A 23,290-nucleotide genomic window follows, 5' to 3' on the forward strand; every position below is an offset into this window, starting at 1 on the left:
AGAAATGAGGATATGAATTTCAGCAAAAAAAAAAAAAAAAAAAAAAAAAAAAAAAACTATCATTTAACTAAGTTTCTGCAAACCTCAAAATGTATGTGTACAAATCACTGCAGTTTCCAGTTGAAGGGAACACTAGAGGCGATAAAACTTTTATTCCTATTCACAAAAATGATTTACAGGGCCAGAGTTTTGAACTTTCACACAATTCCTTACACAGTATTATGTTATGACTTCAAAACAATGTTTACATGCTGCAAAAAAACTGGTACTTTTAGAACAAAGAGTGACATCTTTTTAGTGGTTATTATGAGCACTCTTTGCAAGCCTTCTAGGCAATCCATTTAAAACGTAGAACTTTGTTTTTCAGTCACACACACATTGCAAAGTTTCAGGAATGACATCAGCATGTTTATGCGTGATTCTCTCTCGAAGTAGCAGTGTTTGACATGGTGATAACCATAGCAATAGACAGGACAAAATATGTGAAAATGTGCATTAAGGCTAGACACTTTAGTCTTTGCAACTTTAGGGATCTTATCTATTCACGAACAGCTTGTAACACTCCAAAGAGAAAGGAAAAATGTAAATCACATCTTAATGACCCCTTTAATAAAATAAATAACTAGAGAAGGCTGACTATAATCAGCTTGCTTCCATTTAGTGAGAAAAGCCTAGTCTTAACCTGAATTAGAAAAAAACCTCCTCTGGTCTTCAGTGATGTGAGGACAACGTTTGAGCATACACGTAATATCTGAGGAAGAGAAGATCCAATTAATAAAAGAACAATGTATATTTAAAAGCACAAGTCCAGTTTTGTGTGAGTGAAGGAATTCCGCTTGCGAGTGGAGATTCGTGCTCACGCATTACATGGATCGCGTAACATTATACGCTCTCGACGTTGTCATTAAGATCACACTATAGAAACCACCTAAAATTAAGTATAAAGAGGAGAAGAAAGTGACCCTAGGTAGCTGCCTACACATGCCAGGATCCACCATTGCCAGATGCGGTTAGAAATTTACTGAAAACAAGCCTATCGCAAGACACCTGGTAGGGCAGTGTAATTTCAGGTAGAGCCAGTGCCACCCCTGGCCACCATGTAGACCCACCCCTGGATATGGCAATGCACTTGTGAGGTGAAGCACTCCAGAACAAATCCTGTGAAACTATAGTTCGACAAAACAGCTCAAACCTGCATACAGTATAAGGACGTTAAAATAGCACAGTAGCATCACTGAATGCATTTTTCCTTGAATGCACTGAATGCATTATATCACTTTTGCATTCATTCATTGCATTCAAAGGTTTAGGGTTGGGTTTGGTGTAGGGGTATATGCTGCAATAATACGCTGCCTGAAGCAATGTAATAAAAATGCCACAATACGTGCCTGCACCAACAAAATAAAAACACGGCCATAGTCACGTATTGAACACATGTTTTAGCTCCACTCACTATACATTTCATGAAATGTGCAATATAATATCAGTGTTGAAGAAATGTCGCCACATGCACATATTTCCAATGGTCCTGAGTTGAAAAAAAATCAGGACTTAAGGCTCCAATTATCTTCAAGCAAAATTGAAGAACGACCTGGTATGGCTTCATTTTGAACAAAAACAGACTAAAACGCTGTTTATTTGGAGTTTTTATTTCACATGTTCAAAACAGCTTACCAAAGCGAATCTTACTGAAAATTGTCAAACTACCTTTGGTCCACGGAGATTATGTGATAGGAAGGTGTGCTCCGCCCTCTTTGACATGAATCTCTTCTCCATTTCATTTCTTTTTTTCAGTCAGTACATTGTATAAAGTGCTACAGTATATAAATACATTTAATGTGAATTTTTGTTGCATGCTTATTTTGTCATTGAGAGGAAAGCATGGAGCACATATTCACCTAAATGTGCACCCAGCAGCATCGGGATGTTCTCTTATAGTATAGACTGCTTTCTACAATTTTTACCCCTAAGCGAAGAATGAAAAAGATGTTTGCTGTGTGTATATCTTATTCATTCTGATATCAATTTGCAGCAATGAAGAGGCCAATGTATGCAATTTAATGAGAATTGCCATTTTGTGGTAACAAGAGCAACAGAAAGCACTGGCACTGAAAGACCACCTATTCACATAATCCTTGAGCCAAAAAAACAAACTTTGCCAGTTTCATAATTTGGAAGAGCCCAACCAGATGCACTCACAAGACATAATGTATAGTATGCCTGACAACAACATGCAATTACACAGTGACATATTAGTGAGTAAGTGATATATGTAGGTATAAATTCAGAGACCACAGGAGGAGATCCCCAAGGTTCAGTGCTAGGAGTTTGCAATGGAGTTTCACAAGTTCTCTTGATAAAATTATTTGGTGAAAAAAGGTGCTAGGTCGGGACAGCCGCCTCGGCATCGGACAAATGGAGTTTCACAAGTTCTCTTGATAAAATTATTTGGTGAAAAAAGGTAATCAGATGGTGTGCTTTCCATGAATTGTTGATTGGTGTACATGGTTAAAAATGTGGGCCTATAGGTGGAGATGGGGAGGAGGTGGGATGCTGAAGCTATAAGCTGCTGCTTATATACCCTTGAAACATGATTGACAGATAAGGTTAATAAGCTCCTTCCGAACTTGAATTATGAACTTCCTTAAGAAGCAGGAAGTGAGACAGAAGACTGTTGGTAGTTGGTGGTCACCAAAACTCCAGCAGTAGGATGCAGAGAAAGTGATTGGCGTGTGTCAAATGACTCTCCATTGTGATATACATTTAGAGTAGAAAAGCAAGACAGATCTGTTGCTCTGACTTCCCATTGGGAGCTTTGTTTATTGAGGAGGTGGAGATTTTGTCAGAGGAAATTTGAGCTGTAGGTCGTGAGGAGCATCTGAGGGCTTTGCAGGGTATTAAATCCCTTCTAAGCAGAGGAATCAACGGTGGGTTGTAAAAGTAATCCTCAGAGGTGATGATTTTGCAAAGATGTGACAAAATTGTTTCCCTGGTGTGGGTGGGAGCAGTGGGAAAGAATTGCTGAAAGGTGTTAGGACAGTAGCTGATAACATTTCCATTGTTACTGCTGGCCCGTGTCCAGCCTCAAGACAATAGTGGGTTGCCAAGAAAGAACTGTGACTACATTGTCTTCTGAGCTATGAACGAGCAATCTTCAAGAAATAAAACTCTTCTGCGCGGGAACCAATTATTATATGTATTTTATTCAAATATTAGCCTCTCTCAGGCATGTCACCACTATGTTCCCACGACACAAAAACCATCTTTTAGTCCTTAGTACTGGCTACACAGCTTGGGGAATCTGTGTTTGATTTGCATGTTGAAAATCCAGGACCAAACTCTAATTTAAAACATGTGAATATCTTTGTCTTCAGACAAAACATGCTTTCCTAATGAGTCTACAATAATAAAAAAAGACATTCTGATAAACAAAGCTGTTCTATAAACCATGTCTTAACACTGAAACATCGAATAGAAACATCTTTTCAGCAAAACAAGTTGTATTTGCCTTGAAATGTCTACAGGAATAGAATCTTTATTTATCGACACTACCAAGATGTATTGTTTTCTTGACTTTCATGTTGTTTATCTTTGTTTTCTTGAGTTTTCATGTTCCCACAGAACAGCATCATGAACTAATTACAAGGACAGATGCCAAGATGCAACCTGACGACACTATCGGGAACATCACATCACAAGGGCCATTTGAGTGACTGGCTTATATTATATTACAACAAAACATGAAAAATCTGTCAGTTTTACTGATCTTCTAAAATTTTCTAAGGGGTCTTATGTGGTTTATGTCAGTAGAAGGTGGATGTACGGTACCTTTGCATAGACACAACTGTCACTCAGCGTCCAAGAGCTGCAGTTGCCTTCACACATGGGGCACATGATGGTGGTGTTGGCCTCACAGATCTCTTTACTGTAACACAACAATCGTGAATCAGTGCTTTATTTTAAATAAACTGTAGGGGAGCAATGGATACTAGTGAATGAAAATGGCATAAAGTTTACAGGATTCTCTTTTTTGACTTATGGTCTACTGGGACCTGGTCCAGGCTCACTGGGGGTTATTCTGAAATAACTGAGCATACCTGCAGGGACTGACCTTACTTGGCTGGAGTCCATGGTGAAAAGCCCATAGAGGAAGACGAATAGGCCGACTAGCGCAGCAGGGATCAGCATACCTGTATACCAGCCCAACCAGGCAAAATACAGCCCAATCTTCTCCCCAAAGTATCGCCTATAAACCATCAGTAAGAAACAACATTCATTAGGACTCAGTTCATTTTACAGCATTTATCAATGCTGATCAATGTTGATTTATATATAAAAATACTACTGTTCAATGTTACTTCGTAACCTACTGACGCATATATGTATATGACTATATATGTGTCTAAGATTATTTATTTAGTAAGTAGAAACCAGCATGTTTTTGAGACTGCAAAAAAAAAGAATATTTTTTTCTTTATACCAAATAAGTATCTAAGAGTGTCCAGATTTTTTTAAAACAAAAAAACAAACATTTTTTTTTATAATGAAGTTCTGACGACTACAGCTGTTTTTTTTTTTTTTTTTTTTATCTGATCTTATAATGAAAGCTTAATTAATTGCATGTTACTGTATTCCAAAATGATGGAAAAAAATGTCTCTTAAAATCTTTAATTAAAATGTAAAACTTTATTTTTCTTTGAAACCAATTTATATTCTGCTGAAATCAACTTATTCATATGGGCTAAATAGATAGTCTTAGCCCAGTCTAATCAAACATTATTTAAATCATTGCATTGTCAAAGTGTTTTTAATAAATGATTAGATCAGGACACACACACAATGAGCATATATGCCCCAGATACATAAGTTAGACACATATTGTAGAGTAACAGGAGGAAAGACTCAAGGTGACTAAAAACAGGGCCATTCATTCACTTAAAACATACCAGGTCAGGACGGTTATATCATTCTGAAAATAGAGGATGACCTTACTCTCAAACTGATGAGCAGCTCCAGCAGAGAGAGGCTGTGTCTGCAGATCACCATCACAATTATTTTTCTGTCTCCACTTTAAAAGCGGAGTGATTTAATTCAGCTTCAATATACGTTTGTTATGAGCCTGAGACTGCATTTTCTCTTGCTCTATTTGACTACAGCTGAGATTTACACTAGAAAGCTGTGGTCACTCATGCCAATACAGTACTGCACATATAAATGAGTTAGTGAGATTAAAGCTGTTCTCACACTGCAAATATTTCCTTTTAGGAGATGACTACCATTCCTACTGTAGTCACCAAGAGCTTTTCAGATAGACTTTTGAGAAAGCCCCAAACAAACAGACTGGAAAGACTTTGGCAGCATTTTTAGGCTTTGTTCACAATGCACATAATTAATATTTGTTTTTTAAATCAATAAAAATCAGATCCATTTGTTTAGACAGCATCATAGTAAATATCTGGATCATCTACATTAGTGCTTTATATGGGTGCTCTATATGTACCCTGTACAGATACCCTGTTGATTTAACACATTTATTCGGTACAATTAATTGTGGAAAAAATAATGTTAACATAAACATGATGCAGGATGGGACGACTGACAGCATGCAGTATATATATAAATATATATATATATATATATATGCAGTTATATATATATATATATAAAGACCCTGCATGGGTTTTTGTCTTATATTTATGCCATATGATATAGTTAAATAATATCACGTCAGCAAGAATGGTGTTTTCCCCTGAATATGATTGCAAATGTGAAAATGATTATTTATTCATTTACTTATTTTTTGCAATACACCATTATATATATATATAGATATATATATATATATTATATAATAAATAAAAAAAACAGAAATGTTTTAGACACAATATTGTCAATACTGTCTGTTTTGCTCAGTTTCACAAACAAAAATATTTCCAAACAAAACCACAGCAATGTGGGCCTTTGAGATCAACACAGCTGTGTTTTGTTACTTTGTTTCTGAATGATTAAACCATTTGAACAAATCAGTTGAATGAAAAACTGAATGTGTGGCTCATTAAAACAGTGACTTGCCACCACCTATTGGTGGTTTTAGTTTCATATTTAGAGTAACATTTATTTATCTATTTATTTATTTATTTTCGTTTCAATTTTTATAAAAAAAAAAAAAAAAAAAAAAAAAAAAAAACATTAATACCCATTTATTATCAATATTTATGCAATATTGAATCTAAATATTTCTTTCTAAATCTACTTTTTGTAATGTCTATTCAATTCTTTTCTCATGTAACACAATCATGTTTTTATATTTTCTTTTTAGGGCTAGTTTCTCAGCCAAAACTGCTAAACTGTTATTAATTTGTTATAAATTAGATTCATTAATTAGATTAAAGATAGCCCCATATATATACATGTGTATATATATATATATATATATATATATATATATATATATCTATATATATATATATATATATATATATATATATAGACTGTATATGTACATGTACAGTATGTATTAGACATCATGGTAAATATTCATATATTGGTATATATTGTATATAAATATATACAAAGATATATGGATAGATTTGTCCAGATTTTTTTACACTGCTGTGCGTGTGCGTGTGTGTGTGTGTGTGTGTGTGTGTGTGTGTGTGTGTGTGTGTGTGTGTGTGTGTTTCTTACGTTTTTGTGTCTAGAGGCTGGTATTTGTACCAGATCCCCCAGCGCGCCCATCTTTCGTACAGAAGGTGTCTGTGGTTTTGAGCTCCGTGGGTTTTAATCGGATGTCTGCTTTTATAACTTCCCTAGAAATACAATAGCAAAGATTTCCATATATCTACGAGCACTTCAGCAGTAACCAAATAGAGGATAAAAAAAACTGTCTTGTGACTGGCAATAAATTTCACTTATTTTACCTCATGTGGAGGAAACGCTGCCTCATATGTGCTGTTGCCAAGTAACCGATTAATACCTACAAAATAGATGGAAACAGAAAAAAGGAAAAAAAAAAAAAAACATGCATGAATTTAGTCTTTTTTTCTTATCTTTTTCTTATTGTTGTTATTGCTGTTTCTTTTTTCTCTTCTTTTTTTTTCCAATCCTAGCGTCTCTTTGCCATCTTTTGTGCCCAGAATTACAATGACAGTTCTAATGTCTGACTGTCTGATGATTCTACACACACACACACACACACACACACACACACACACACACACACACACACACACACACACACACACACACACACACACACACACACACACACACACACACAATCTTGAAAACTTCATAACCACAACATATAATTTCACATAAAATACTGACCAACATCACAGTCACTACAAACAGGAGGGAATAATAGACAACAGCAAGAAAAAAACTAACAATCAAAAAAACAAAAAAACAAAAGCAATGTAAATACACAACAAAATCCATAAAGTACGGTGGCCAAGAGAGCTCAACGCACTGCAAATAGAAAAAACAACTTCATCAATTTGACAGCAAACAGATAACAAATGCTCACAACACAACCAAATAACAAAACGCACTGCAAATAGAAGAAGAAAAACCACCTGCAAATTAAGAAAACAACTTCATCAATTTGACAACACACGCGCTGCAAATACTCACAACACACCCAAACAAAGAAACGCGCTGCAAATAAAATTCTTTATTTGGTTGTGTTGTGAGCATTTGCAGCACCTGCTGTCAAACTGATGAAGATGTTTTCTTGATTTGCTGGTGCTTTTTCTTTTTTTTTCTGAAGTTGAAGCATTTTGGGATGTCTTGGCTATCTTAATGAAGATATAATAAAGGTGATGCTTTAGTTTTTTAAAATAGTACACAACACACATTTTGATTCCAGAAACAGATGAGTTAGTAAGGGTGAGGTTGGGAAATTAACTTTTTTTGCCCACCAACCAGAGCAAGTAATGAATGCTCAATTTTACCAGTCTTATATACATACATACATACATTGGAGATACTCGTGAACTTTTGCTGCTGAAAGAGAGTTTACACTGTCCATATACTCTGATATATGTATGAACTATTGTTATTACAGCATAATTTAATTATATAATAACATTAAGAAATAAATATTTTTATGTTGCAAAATGTTATGACACTATTCATGTTATGGTCCAGTTAAATATATGTTAAGACTGTTTTTCAATCAATTATGTAGCGGGGTGCATCTGACTACATTTATTTAGTGATTTTACTGCTTGATTAACTCGTGGATAACATAATATGCCCTGTATGTTTGGCTTCTATCAGGACAATAATTTACGAACAGATAACAGCAGATGTGAAAGTGGCCTGATGACAGCGGAGACGAAAGTACAAGAATACAAATCATTTTCAATAAAAGGAGTAGGTGGAATCGAGGGCAGGCAGAATCACGTAAATAGTGGCGGAGCTTGTCTTTTCACTATGTAGGTGCATGTGAGCGCCTGGTTTAGGTGTGAGCTTCAGTGATTGGGTTAGGCCTATATCAAACAGCTGCAGGAGGAAACTGATGAGAAATGGCCCAAAATTGTCATGATATATTTATTAAGCTAAAGGTATTTTTTTATGAGGAATATACAAAATACCAAGCTGCTCCAAGTCAACACTTAAACAGTTATAATAACAATAACAGTGGTAGTAAAAAAAAAAAAAGTAACAATACCACTCCAGTATTTCTGTAGCTTCTGTAATAACAACAGTGGTGAACACTTCAACTATTTTCTAGAATTGTTGACTTTAATTACCAATATGGAATTGTAAAATAAAATATTTTTTCACATAGTCTTTTTCCTAGTCCACTATTTGAGGAATAGTTCAAAATGAAACTTTGCTGAAAATGTATTCACACTCAGGCCATCCAAGTGTTTATATTTAGATGATTTTGTTTCTTTATCAGATTTGGAGAAATGTAGCATTACATCACTGTATCATCAATGGATCCTCTGAATTGAATGGGTGCCGTCAGACTGAGAGTCCAAACAGCTGAGAAACACATCACAATAATTCACAGGTAATCCACACCACTCCAATAAATAAATCCATCATCAAGACATTTTAATTTTTAACCGTTGCTTCTGGCCAAAATACAAGTCCATAATCCATAATAACGCTTTCTTCAGCGAAAAAGTCCATCTCCTGTTCTCTCTCACATATTTGTTTAGAAATGGTTTGCCTAGTAAACACTGTTTGATCAGTGCATATTTCTCTCCTGATTCACATAGTTATTCAGACGAGGTAAGCATTATTATGGACAGAGGACTCTTTTTAGCTGGAAGAAAAAAATAAAAATGTCTTGATGGATTTATTTCTCACAAACACAGAGATGTTAATTGCTGGACTGGAGTGGTGTGCATTACTTGTGGATTATTGTGATATTTTTATCAGCTGTTTGGACTCTCATTCTGACGGCACCCATTCACCGCAGAGCATCCATTGCTGAGCAAGTGATGCAATGCTACATTTTTATAAGGACAGGTACTAAGCAAAATCAAGCACCACTGAAAATTTTAACAAACAGCCAATCAGAAATGTTTCTTCTTCAAGATATAATCAAATATTTTATTGCAAGTAGGTGCTAAGGTACTAAGCAATTCTGGTCAAAGGCCAGTCGTAGGCACTAGTGGCTGGCATATATGGAAAAATAACCTCTTTGGCAGGTTGCAGGTATTAATTTCCCACCTTAGTTAAAGTACAAAAATAAATAAATAAATACATAAACACATAAACAGGCACGCACACACACATATGCAAACAGAAGAAAAGGAAATCTTGCTGTAATATCAATGTAATATTGAGCATTTGTCTCATTATTATACTGCCAATTTCTGTTTTTATACTGTATGCCATTCTAAAAACACTAAAACACACTAAATGAATGAATCTCACAAAACAATCCAGAGCATTTCTTGGTCATATTCAGATATTCACAAAAAAAAGAAAAGATAAAGATTTTAAAATGAAAAAGAAAAGAAAAGAAAAGAAAAGAAAAGAAAAGAAAATAATTAATTGAGCTTTTTTTCTATTTTTGTTTGTCTGTATAAAGGTCTCTAAACTGCATAAAATTGCATAAAAAAACTTTCTTACACTTTGTGTGTGTGTGTAGGTGTGTGTGGGTGGGTGTAATAAGTTGTAATGTACAATGTTTTAAACAAACAAACAAAAACAAACAAACAATGTACAATGTTTTAAACAAACAAACAAATAAACATCTAGATGTAAAAAATTAAGTTTGCCATTACATCACTTACATTTTAAATTATACTGAAATTAAATTATATTGATCAGACAGAAAACAGTTATTATATTTCACAATATAATTGTTATTTATTTTATTTTATTTTATTTTATTGTCGTCTTTTGCATAGTGGTGCAAAAGAAATCTGCCCTGGACATTTCAAATTTGTGAGATTCAACCTAAATCGCTGTTAAAAAAAACGCATACTCTGTCTTGCTGATGCTACTTTTAGAGGTGTGATGATATTTGAGCGCCCCTGTGTGCCCGCACAACAGAGACTGTACAGCACTGTACGCACCTTCCCACGAGCTCCCTGACTGGCCCATGAGGAGCCGATCGTGATGCCCATAATAATTAAGCAGATACAGACAACACAACGGAGGAGCTGCAGAGAGACGGAGACTGTGTGACCAGCAGAGACATGCACATACACTCACACATGAGGGACACAGATGGACGGGGTCCGTTTCGGTTCTGTGATGTCTATAATTCAATTACTGCTGGTCCTAATGATGGAGTTTGAAGGCTTAATGAGCATGTGGTGAATAACTGGAAGACTCAAAAGAATATAAAATTTCTACAAATAAATGGATGAACAAATGTCTATTTACAAATGACAAAATGGTACTGAACCTGAGCTGGCTCAGGAGCCAAGCTGACAAATTCCCTCTCTGAAGCCTCAGTTGTCATCTCACATGTTTTGATGTAGAAGTAGTTAGTTAGTTAGTTTATTTTTTTAATTTTATTTTTCTGTCTAGGAATAAATAGGAATACAGTAGTTCTCCCAAAAATAAAAATTATATTCTATTATTTACTCACCCATGTTGTTCCAAATCGGTATTTTACGTATTTAATGGAAACAGGCAGTGATGTTGGTAGTTATATTTATGCCAACTGTGTGAAAATGTGTCTGTATCTCTTTGGTGTGGATTTGTGCAAAGTAGATTTTTTTTTTTCTGGATTTAACCATTTCGAAATTTGAAATATGTCTTGTTCTCTCCAGACAGGACTATTGTAATGCTCTCTTAGCAGGCCTTCTGGCATGTACTATCAAGCCTCTGCAACTGATCCAGAATACTGCGGCAAGAGTGGTCTTCAATGAGCCCAAGATAGTGCACGTCACACCTCTCTTCATCAGTTTGCACTGGCTGCTGATAGCCGCTCGCATCAAATTCAAGACTATGATGTTTGCCTATGAGACAACCACTGGCACTGCACCAAAGTACCTAAACTCAAAAGTTCAGACTTATGTGGCCTCCAGAAGCTTGCATTCTGCAAGTGAACGACGCCTCAAGGTACCATCCCAAAGAGGCACAAAATCACTCTGACAGACCTTTACCTGGACTGTTCCAAGCTGGTAGAATGACCTGCCTATCTCAATTCGAGCAGCTGAGTCTTTGGCCATCTTCAAAATTCGTCTAAAGACACATCTTTTTCGTCAGCACTTAACTAATGCTAACATTTTCTTATTCTATTTGTCTCTTTTTCTGGAAAAAATAAATGGTATATGTAATGTGCTAGACTAATTGAGACCCTCCTGTTGGTCTGAAATGCTTCTATTTGCTCTTCTCCTTTTTAAGTCGCTTTGGATAAAAGCGTCTGCTAAATGACTAAATGTAAATTTAATGTAAAATGAAAATAGCATAGGGCCTAAATGAGGTAAATGAACCGTTTTTGATACTTTCATGGGGGTTTGTGCCTTTTTTTTTAGCTTTTTAAAGGTTTTGTTCTTTGCTAACGCTTCAATTGCCATTCTTTGTATGTGCTGGAAAAGAGCAACTTCATTTGGAAAGATGTGAGTGAGAAAATGATGACAGACTGTTCATCTTTGGTTGAATTATTGATAAGCTTTTGAAATAAACAGTGTTGCTTGGTTTAAAGGGATTGTTAACCCAAAAATTAACATTCGACCACACATATTTTTAAAGGGATATTCCATCCCAAAAAGAAAATTTTGTTGTTCCAAACCCATAAAAGCTCCGTTGGTCCTCGGAACACAATTTAAGATATTTTGGATGAAAACCTGGAGGTTTGAGACTGTCTCATAGACTGCCAAATAAATAACAGTGTATATATTTATAACTTTATATATATATATTTATAACTTTAATTTTATTTTCATTTCTGTTTTATTTTCTGTATTTTTTGTGCTTCATCTTATTTATTTCATTAAGCTGCCAAGGCAACATTTCTAATTTTTAAGTTTTTTTTTTTTTCCTTACGTTTTAACCTGTGTCATCTAATATTTATATATATATATTTTTTTAATATTTTATTCACCTTTTTTTATAGTTTGAATTTTACAGTTAAAAAATAAGGACTTCTTTCTTTTATTCTTTTATTCTATATTATTCTTATTCTTATTATTTGATTTGGGGGTGATGGGTGACCTGGATATGTTTTTTTTTTTTTTTTTAACCAATTCTGTTTACTATTACTGAAGAAAAAGATAATATATGACAGAATGGTATGAGCAAAGGTATATCAATAATGAGCGAGAGAAATGGCATATCATTGTGTATATTCTACAGACAGATCGTAGTGTCTGTGGAGTGAGAAATGAGTGTATGTGACATGTTCGATGAAGATGTTTCAGGAGATTTAGCTGTCGTCTTACCCATCTTAGACTTCCCGTCCTCGTACTTCGTACGCTGTAGTACATGATGTACTATTCTGCTTCTGGTTGAGTTTGAGAAAAACGTCTCTCTGTTGTTGATGGTAAAACTACAAGAAAACAAAGTACATTGTTTTAAGACACAAAGTTGATGTAAGTTGCATGAATTAATCTACTAAACTGTATACAGTCAATATAAATACACCAACAGCAGCCTAGAGATCAGTACTCAAAGCTTTAGTATGTCAGTGTAAATAATAAATTAGAGAGGATAACAGTTGACCCAACACATAAAGCTCAGAGCAGATTGTGTGTCTTACTACACCCAGCTATCTTAGCAAAGACAAATTCATATATTTAAGATGGACTTCCTTCCTGAATGAAATTAATGTTATTAAGTGTACCCAACTAAGCAAGCCAAAAAGCAAAGATTGCGTTCTTGCTAACTATCACTTTCCCTAGAGACAGTAGGAGGCCTTTAGGCGCTGTCAGTTGCCCCTTCCTGCCTTATATTTGCTCCATTTATTCCATGGTTTTGCAGGCTTTTCATCCCCCATTAATTTACTATGTCCTGTAGGGGCCCTCAACACTTAGGTTAGAAGAACATCTCACTGGTGAAAAACTGACCAGCTATTGATATGCTTCGGGACCCCCAAGAAGAGGTCCCCAGCCTCTAAACAGAGCATTAGCAGATGGCTTGTGGAAGCGATATGTAATGCATATGAGGTGCGGGACATGCCTTCACCTCTAGTGGTAAAGGCTCATTCCACCAGAAGTATGTCAGCTTCAAAAACTTTTATATTTGAAAAGATTTTAAAGTCTTGACCTGCCTACAACAGACTGTTGAGTGCTTTTGTCTTTATTCATGCCAAGACAGTTTCACAACAGGACAGGCATTTCTCAGTATGCCTGAGTAGGCATTTTGTTCCCCATAGTGTAAACATTTGGATGCAGTGTGAGTTCCCTCAAAAGGGAATGTCTTGTTTCATGACTGTAACAACGGTTCCCTGAGAAGGTAACAAGATACTGTGTCCTCTTGCCATACCTACTGCATGCCTAAGAGTTATTTGCTTCAGCCTATCAGAAGCTAGGCAGTGTGGGGGGAAGTTACTTTTAGAAGTAATGCATTACAATATTGCGTTACTCCACATAAAGTAACTAATTCCACTTTTTATGGAAAGTAATTCATTACATTACTGTTGCGTTACTTTTGTCACCTGAGCTGGGCTTGCTTATTTATTAAAAAAAAAAAAAAAAAAAAAAGTTCTAATTTTGACAACTTTAAAGGCCCTTTCACTCCAAAAGTTAAATTAATAAGCATTAGGCTAAAGAAAGTGCCTCTGCACTTCACACAAAATTTCTCCCAACAAGGGGACAGGCGAAATGCCAGTGAATAAATGGGAAAACAAAGTTAATGGCATTACTTATGTTTTTTTTATTTTTTTTATTTTTTTTTTTGTCAATTTAAAAGTAATGCATTACTGTACTAGTTACTTTGGAAAAGTAATCTGATTACATAACTTGAGCTACGTAATGCCTTAACCACAATACTGGTTGTGGGAAAACTCTATAGCTTCCGCACCATCACACATCATGTGTGACGCATCACCAGGCGATGTTTTATTAACAAGGTTCGGGAGGAGCACGATCAGATAATCAACCAATTCAGCTCAGGTGGAATTTGTTCAGTTAATCAGCTTATCTAGAACAATACGTATATATATATATATATATATATATATATATATAGAGCCAAATTGCCTCTGTCCCACGACAGTTTTCTGGTATCCCTCCTCCACCCCAACTCCTCACTATTAAACTATTCTCATCCTATACTAAGGATTGGGGGAGTTCTCTGGGTTCGGGCTATATTCGGAGATCGGAGCCCAGAGCCCTCCCTCAGGACAATATCATACACCAAATATGCTTACTATTTGCTCAATCCAATTATATGTAAGTGTGAACTCGTGAATCAGGATTGGAGTCGTTGCACACGTGTTTCAGACACAGTCAAGCAAAGGCATTCCCTATAGTGTCATCATTTGGACACAGTGCCTTGTTCCCTTCTCAGGGAATTTTAAAATTTAAAAGTAGCACAAATTAGATTAAAAACAAATCAACATTTAGGAAATGTGTTTTTAATACACATTTAACATTGCAAAAGTTGAAGTACTAAAATTACAACAACAACAAAAAAAGAAAAAACAAAAAAAAAAAACTGATATAGAATAAATTAAATAGAAATATAAAAAAAATCAGATTTTAATAAAATGACAAGCACAACAAAATTACTAAAAACTAAAATTAAATAAGAAAAAAAGGAAAAAATACAAAAGCTAAATAAAAATATCTATAATTACTATAACAGTATAAATAATACTAAATAATATATGCAAAAAATAATTAAAATGTGTTTTTTTTTGAGTAATATGACATTTTTGACAGGCTTCATGAGACTCTCATGAGAGTCTTCTGCTACTGTGGAATGAAATACAAAAACATAATCTGTATCACTCAATATATATATATATATATATATATATATATATATATATTATATATATATATATATATATATATATATATATATATATATATATATTTTGAGTTTTTTTTTTTTTTTTTTGACACTGCAGTGCATTAGAAAGATATCTGCAGAGAGTGTTTCAAGTTGTTTTTCAGGTTAAACCCTACTTGCCCGCTGGCCGGCCTCAAATAAACCCTTCCTAACAGCCCCTACTGAACAATAACTAACTCACCAACTCTACTGCCCTAGAACACAGTTCTTTATGAGGTCATGGATTCACACTGATCTCTGATCTGTAAAGTAAACATCAGCAACCAATGACTCATACATTCACAAACAGTCATCAGGTTCAAGTACATCAAGTACATGGTCTGAAAGTGCCTCCATCATAATATCTGCTCTAAAAGGGTCAGCTGAGGCTAAAATCTGTGGTGGATTCAATAAGTCCCTTGAGCTCATTGGTGGATGAAGGTTGCGAGATTGTGGTTTCAGCCTCAGTTAGCAAACAATGGCTGAAATGTATATGAGGCCATGGCTATATAATTGCAGTATCATATTCCCAGAAAACAAAAGGTGCTGAGCAATCACATTTTTGTTCTGTATATGCAAAATATATGATATTATCTGAGAAGACGTGAAATTTGCTGTAATTACAACAAGGTCATGGATGAGGGACATACTGGTGCATTCTGGCCCTGCTGAAGGGGGCGGTGTAGCAGTCGGTTTCCTCCAGGTCTGGTAACGCCTCTTTATCCAGTTTCATGGGGTTTCTGGGCAGCCAGCTCTTCAGCTGACGAACTCTCAACTGAAATTGACTGTACACATAACGTTCGCATTAGCATTTCTCAAAAAATAAAGTCCAACAAGCAGAGAAAAAATAACTCCAACGAGAGAGTTGTTAATCACAGTTTCTTCATTTCACTCACAGTCAATTCTAGAATTAAATTTTGTTCTGATGCAAATTAAATCAAGCCTGATTAAATCAGAGGTGATTTCGTCCCCTGAGATGCACAACAAATAATTAACTCTATAAATTGTTTACTCCCCACAGCTAAAGTCTGACTCAAGAAAATTAACAAAATTTAGATACTGAAGAGGCTTTTGACTTCATCATTAACTTTCAGCCAAACATGTGGAAACACAGAACAGTAACAGTCCTACCTGCCCATAGTTTTTTTCTTCCAGTCTGTGAAGTAACACTTTTTCCTATAAAAATATATATTATCACATGGTCACAATGCATTCATATACAGTACAGTGTGAAGTATAGTAGAGTATGGTGACAGTAATCTCTACCTGAAGGGCATTCTAATGTTCATCTGCTCAGCATATTTACACAGCGTGTCCCACGGTGCATGAATCTTCACAAACATGATATCACTGTTGGTTAATGAGGGCTGTCAAAGTGAAAAACAAATCATTATTGGCATATATATTCAATTAATATAACATTGGTTTTGTAATATTGGAACTGAGGTTTATGAGCAGAAACGACACAAAACTTAACACATAACTGAAATAGTGCACACAATTCTTTTTAAGTTTTTGACTCTTGACTGACATTAGGTTTGTTCTCAAACAAAAAGTGTACTGTATACTACATTAGAATTGGTTATTGTAAATATACAAAATTTCTTTAAATATTTCTAATACATTTAATTTAATTGCAAATAATAGTTTCAATACAGTATTTGTCCAAGCTATGTATGTTTATGTTTATCAGAATATTAAGTAGTAAGCGTGGCAGCATGCTAACATCTTTATGAGAATCAATCAGGAGTCAAGTCTCCTTTCTTTCCGTCACATTAGAAGTGCTATTTGTGGGCTGTGCAGAGTTGTCTATGAAGAGTGTTGCTTCTGAGGTTTCGTTTCAGACAGAATGCATTAGAAGGCAGCGGCCCAGACAGCAGACAGCAAGCCAGCTCACTTTGGAACAGAGCTAGTGTCTATTTTCTGCTGCCATTCAAAAGCTGCCAAAATAACCCTGATTGTTCTGTTCTGTGATCTTTCCTTGAGGGCAAAAAGAATCAATCTGAACAAATGACCTTTAAAATACCACTGTCATCCAGAGAAAGACATTGTTCTGTACCTCCTTCTCCAGCATTAGCCCTTCCGCCCGCAGGTTCCTCTCAAACGTGCACCTCTTCTCCACCTGAGGGCTGGATTTCTTATAGACCAATATATAGTCAATGCGCTTCTTCCCATCTCTAAACATCAATCCTGAGGGGTTTTCTGAATTGTTCCCCTGAAAAAAAGATAAAGATTTTTTGTTTTTCATTAAATTTTATTAGAAAATATTAAACAATAGTTTTGTTCAGTTTTAGTCCTAAAACATTTAAGGCATGGGTTCCCTCAGGGATTTCAAAATTCCCTTTTGAAGCATGAGTGTAATTTATGTCCAACAAAATGGGAAATACACTTCAAATATCATTTTACTACAGACCTTTTTGTATTTATAAATCAAAAACTACGTTTCTAAAAACCCATTCGAATTTCCCGAGGGAAGTTTTCAGTGTTGGCTTACAAATTGACATCATTGAATATCATCTCGATATTCTGCTGAATCAACATTCCATTGTGGGAAAGAATAAACAAGTTAATGTGATAAGCGCTTTTAAATGAGTCCTACTCAAGGTAAAAAAAAAAAAAAACCACTCAAGATCTGATTTAATTCATCATCGAACACAGATCTTGAAGCTGAGTGGGCAGTACATCAGCAGGTAAGAGGAAAGATGTTGTACCTGTATGGAGTCTGTGCGCGCCTCTAGCTTTGCTCTGGACACTGGCTTCTGCTGGACGAGTAATGTTTCATCTGTTTTAGGCTCAAACTCCGCCACCTCCCTCTCTTCTGTATAGACATCCTGACTAGTGTCTATCCAAGAGAGAAACATTGGGTTTTATGAGGTTAACACATTAGAATGAAATGGTGATGAATATGGATGTGCAAATTGGCTCATAAAAAAACAACTTTCAGAAATTATTCAGTATCATGTTAAGTTAGCCATTGTTAATCACATGGCATTCATAACCCAGGTTATTGACTCAAAAACAAACATACAAACAAAATCTTTACCCATGAGTAAAGATGGCATCATGAGGGTCACATACTTCTAGAGGCGTGCGATTAGAAATAGCTTTCTTGGAGTATTACAGACCTAACTGCATTTGACAGGCTGGGTTTCGCTTGGGCTTTGAATTTAAGCAATGAGCCATTAAATTTCTGCTTACACAAAGTTAGTGCTTTCATCACCAACATTTGTCTAATTTATCTTCTCAGTTCTGAGATCGCTGCTGACCACTGCAGCCAGTAACCCTCATTAGCTCTACAGGTGTTTAGACAAGACCGCTCGTTCCAAGTGCTGCTCTAAGGTTCTCAGTGAAGATGCTGGAATCATTTCCAAGTGCTGACATTGCCGGACTCCTCTAAGAACAGCATTACAGTTTCCCTTGAGTTTAGTACCACCCACTAATGGTCATCATTTTGATACAACACTCCTGCCAGGAGACCTTTTAGCAAAAGCACCTAACCTGATAAGGTCAACACACACACACACACACACACACACACACACACACACACAAAAGCAGAATGAATAATGGATAATGAGATGGTCCTTTCTAAGCCAGCTGATTTTCATCGTTATTCTGTGCTGTTAGTCCACATGCATACAGAGAATTTTAAGGTCTGCCTTTTGTAGTGACAGTTCTTAGAAAAACAGTAGAACTAAAGCATTACCTGAGTAACAATAGCAGATGGTTTGGATCTGATTCATCTCACTGGCCATGATATTCTGCTAATGTATGCAGCCCTAGAAGTAAGTGATCTGCATACTGTCATCTTTGCTTGTGGGCACATTTATCTTGTGACACTCTTAAACTGTTACTTAAATGTGATTACAGCCTTGGAACATTTAGCTTGTGTCTTAGGAGACACTAGTTCCCTGCGGGTCTCTAGCCAGTTGTCCACACAGTACAGCTTTTGGACCTTTGAAATAGGCTGACTGGAATAAATTAGCCCAGCGGTTCTCAATTCCAGTCCTCGCACCCCCCAGCTCTGCACATTTTGTATGTCTCTCTTTGTTAACACACCTGATTCAGATAATCAGCTCGTTAGAAGTGAGCTCCGTGCATGAACTGTGTTCCCATTGACATGCTCCCTACACAGTGTTCATTGCTCCCTACTCCCCGAGCAGGGGAAATCTGTTGAAGTTTATCTCACTTTGGAACATTCATTCACGGATTTGCACTGCACAACATCTTCACACACAGACAAGTGTGACATCATATACCTTGGTAAATAAATACAGTTTAAATTCACGTCTCGAATCATGGCGGATTATCCTGTGATGTCCACTTCACAGGGCACTTACAGTATGTTAGAATAGAACAAACATCTGAAGCGATAAGAGAGACATACAAAATGTGCAGAGCAGGGGGGTGCAAGGGCTGGAATTGAGAACCACTGTCCTAGCCAAACTTAAAGCTGTCCACACAGGCAAGGATAGACCAGATACGAGTAGGGATACAGTTGCCTGCATTGTGGTCGAATCCCATTGCATTCCTAGAAAAGTCTGTCTTTTCTTGGACAAAGCACAATTTTCTTGGGATTCAGTCTTAGACCTAGACATCATAACTGAGTGAAAACAACATTAATATGTTGGACTGCCAAGGCCTCACACTAAGTAAAAATTAGCCAGTCGTTGAGGTAATTCTGTACACGAATGCCCTTGAGTCGAGGTGGAGCCAGAACTGTGTCCATGCACTTCATAAAAGTGACAGGTAACAATCTCATAGAGAAGGTATGCTTCATAAGTGGAAGCAAACCTGAGAATTGTTTTGTCATTGGTACAATCTGAATATGAAAACAGGCATCCTTTAAACCTATCATGACAAACCAGTCTGACTGAAAAGTTGGTGCCCATTATTCTTTTGGAGGAAGACAGTCCTAACAACAAGAAAGACAAGAAAGGAAGCCACCTACGAGGAGGATGAGTGCTTTGACCTGATAGAAAACATTTGTCTAAATTACTTTGGGACACTTTCAGTTCTTCCTCAGGCCAATTCAAACTGAGTTTGTCTTTGGCACGAGTTAACACATCAGTTAACTTCTCGTACACAGTGAGGTACTGTAATTGTCTCTTTATCAATATGTGTGGAAACATCACCCTGTTCAACATTTAACTGCACAGAGCAAGATTCAGCCAGTATCATGACCTCATGAAGACGGAAAGAACTCGCAGAGTGAGCTTTCGGGTCTGCCAACATACTTGAGATTGTGTTGATATTACCATATTCAACCACAAGCTAACTGAAATACAAAGAAAAAAGTTTGCTAGTGCGTACCTGTGGGACGAGGTGTGATGTGTGTGCAGGAGGCACTGACGTTGTGAGTGTATGTTTTGGGTTCAGGACTCAGAGGCACAGACAGGAAGTGATTGAGGTTCTGAGGATGCGTCTGACTCTGAGCCAGACACGGCAAACTGCGGCGAGACGACTTTAGCGTTTTCTCCTTCAAAATCTCACTGATACTGGTGTGCATACCTGCTGAGAGAGAAACATAGAAATACATAAGACATTGGGTTAAAAATACCAACATTTCCACTTTGAATATAAAAATATATTCTCTTTAAAAAGGCATTTTTCGTTCTGTTGTACATGTCTCAAGAATCAGTGTCATCAGTATTTGATCCAAATACTCTGTAATGCAATATAGTACCAGTAAAACTCACTTACACTATCAAATACAAAGGTACAATGAGCACATCAAGGATAACCAGTGTATTACATTTACTTAATTAAATAATCCTGGAAGCACAGTCAGTCTTTATTGACTCTCAAGGTCAACTAAGGATAAAGGATCTACTAACTGCATTTCAGAACCACGTGGGCCAGATGCTGTTCGATGGTTTGCAACAGTTAGATGAAACAGAAGATGATGTTTTGGTACACATAATAATTTACATTAAAGGGGCCATAGACTATCTCACATGGAAAATTTGACAACTCTTTATTAGTCCCGTCCTTAGGGGGGTGCAACTGCTGCGGTTGCACCGGGCCCCACACTTGAAGGGGCCCCCGTTGAACGGACTTATGGGGACCCCCCCATATAGATCCAGAACAGCAGCACAGCTGAATTGTTTGAGCAGCGCCCTCTACTGTACAGATGTGAATTTACATTTCCTGCAGCCTGAGGCTTATTCATTTCACTTTGGGTATAAAAGAGCTTTTACATTTGCAAAAAATAGAAATGTTTTATATTAAAAACAAACCAGTAAGCCCAGTCCAGATGTGAAAAAGTAAAGCAAAAGTAACATAACATGTTACTTTCCAAAAAAAAAAAAAAATCACTAAGTAACGCAATTAGTTATTTTTTAAGGGATGAATGCAATATTGTAATGCATTACTTTTAGAAGTAACTTTCCCCAACACTGCATTTTGCAATTGCGTGGTACCTAAACACCCTACTGTTAACTGTTAATGAACAAATTTAGCCTTATTTTAAAGTGTTCCAGAAAATACATATTTTAATAAACTTTAAAGTCAAAAGATATCATTTTTAAATGCATAGCAACATCACTGACCAGAAACATACAACATAATTTTAAAATCTGTCTCATTTTAATATAAACAGTTATGGTGAATGTATTCTGAATGTGCATTCTGTAGCTGCATTTTATCAACTAATATGCATGAAATTATAATGTGGCATAGCAGAGTGAAATTAATCCTGCTTGCAAAAGAGAGAGAGAGAGAGAGAGAGAGAGAGAGAGAGAGAGAATACACAGACACACAATACAAGAGAAAAACAACATACACTGTATATTTTAGTACATGTTAGATATATTGAAATTATTAATGTTGTGACATTGTGCTTGTTCAGTTGTTGACATATTGTACGTAAAAACTAACCTAACTCCGTCAACATATTGAATCTCTATTCAATACTTCAATACAATAATTGTGCAATAATTCAAGTCACATAGACTAAACATTTGAAAAGCAATTGCTTTCCCATACTACTTTGAAAATGTGGGCTGGACAAGCAGTCTAAAATGATAAAATATTTAAGGTGTTAACCTTAAAATGAATGTTTCATCAGGGAAGTAATGTCAAAGATTGATTGCTAAGTTAATATTTTACAGCTGCCATTATACTAACAGTGGACATCAATACTGATGAAAGCAACTTAATCCTCTTGGGAGCAATTTTCAGTCTATGAATGTAATATGAGATTATTATCCTCATGTACAGTACACAAGGAATGGCCCATATGGCCCTTTTGCTATGCCTTTAACAAACATGTTTTCATGCATAACAGATCAAAATGTATAAATTAATTCATATAAAATATAGACATCTTTTTACTGTTTATGATAAAAGTTAGTATACACTCTGCTGCTTCTAATTCTCAGATATTTACCGTATAACATAAATGAATTGAAATAACAATGTGCCAAAACTCACTGTAAAAACAAAACCCTTGAATATCAGAATGCCAGCAGAAGCTGCGGTCAAATCTGGAAAAATGACTCCACATAACCATTTAATGTAATACCATTCCACAATGTGATGACAAGAGCTAATTCTTAGTTATAATGATGCAAGCAGACATCCAGTGAAAAGCTCATTTGTAAGCCAGTGCTGGGAAAATGCCTGGTCTTCACCACATGACTGCACATAGATAGAGTTGATGTGGAATTCCTCTCATATACTGACCTTGTCCATGACGGCTGCATCAATCTAACCCACTCATAACCCACGGCTGGCCTTTTAAATAGAGCTAACGTGAAACAAGAAGCAATGATTTTAGAGCAAAAAACCCAAAGCGCACACAAAGTTCAAACACATGCAGGACTGAATTAATCTAGATTCTCTCACATTTTGGATGCAGCATAAGCAC

The 23,290-nt window shown here is 36.0% G+C and overlaps 1 protein-coding gene across 1 annotated transcript in view; it reads right to left on the bottom strand.

Moving 5' to 3' along the window:
- Positions 1-23,290, bottom strand: part of LOC109050973 (anoctamin-3-like) — a 61,984-nt gene that overhangs the window by 23,304 nt on the left and 15,390 nt on the right. The window contains exons 2-12 of the mRNA XM_042715796.1: positions 20,734-20,934; positions 18,132-18,262; positions 17,480-17,635; positions 16,687-16,787; positions 16,552-16,596; positions 16,071-16,205; positions 12,867-12,973; positions 6,921-6,976; positions 6,688-6,809; positions 4,112-4,246; positions 3,829-3,925 (exon numbers count right to left, since the gene is read on the bottom strand). Of these exons, the coding sequence (XP_042571730.1) occupies positions 3,829-3,925; positions 4,112-4,246; positions 6,688-6,809; positions 6,921-6,976; positions 12,867-12,973; positions 16,071-16,205; positions 16,552-16,596; positions 16,687-16,787; positions 17,480-17,635; positions 18,132-18,262; positions 20,734-20,934 (1,286 nt within the window). The remainder of the gene's footprint in view (positions 1-3,828; positions 3,926-4,111; positions 4,247-6,687; positions 6,810-6,920; positions 6,977-12,866; positions 12,974-16,070; positions 16,206-16,551; positions 16,597-16,686; positions 16,788-17,479; positions 17,636-18,131; positions 18,263-20,733; positions 20,935-23,290) is intronic.

This window comes from Cyprinus carpio, chromosome A25 (genome assembly GCF_018340385.1).
Source record: "Cyprinus carpio isolate SPL01 chromosome A25, ASM1834038v1, whole genome shotgun sequence".
NCBI classification, from domain to species: Eukaryota; Metazoa; Chordata; class Actinopteri; order Cypriniformes; family Cyprinidae; genus Cyprinus; species Cyprinus carpio.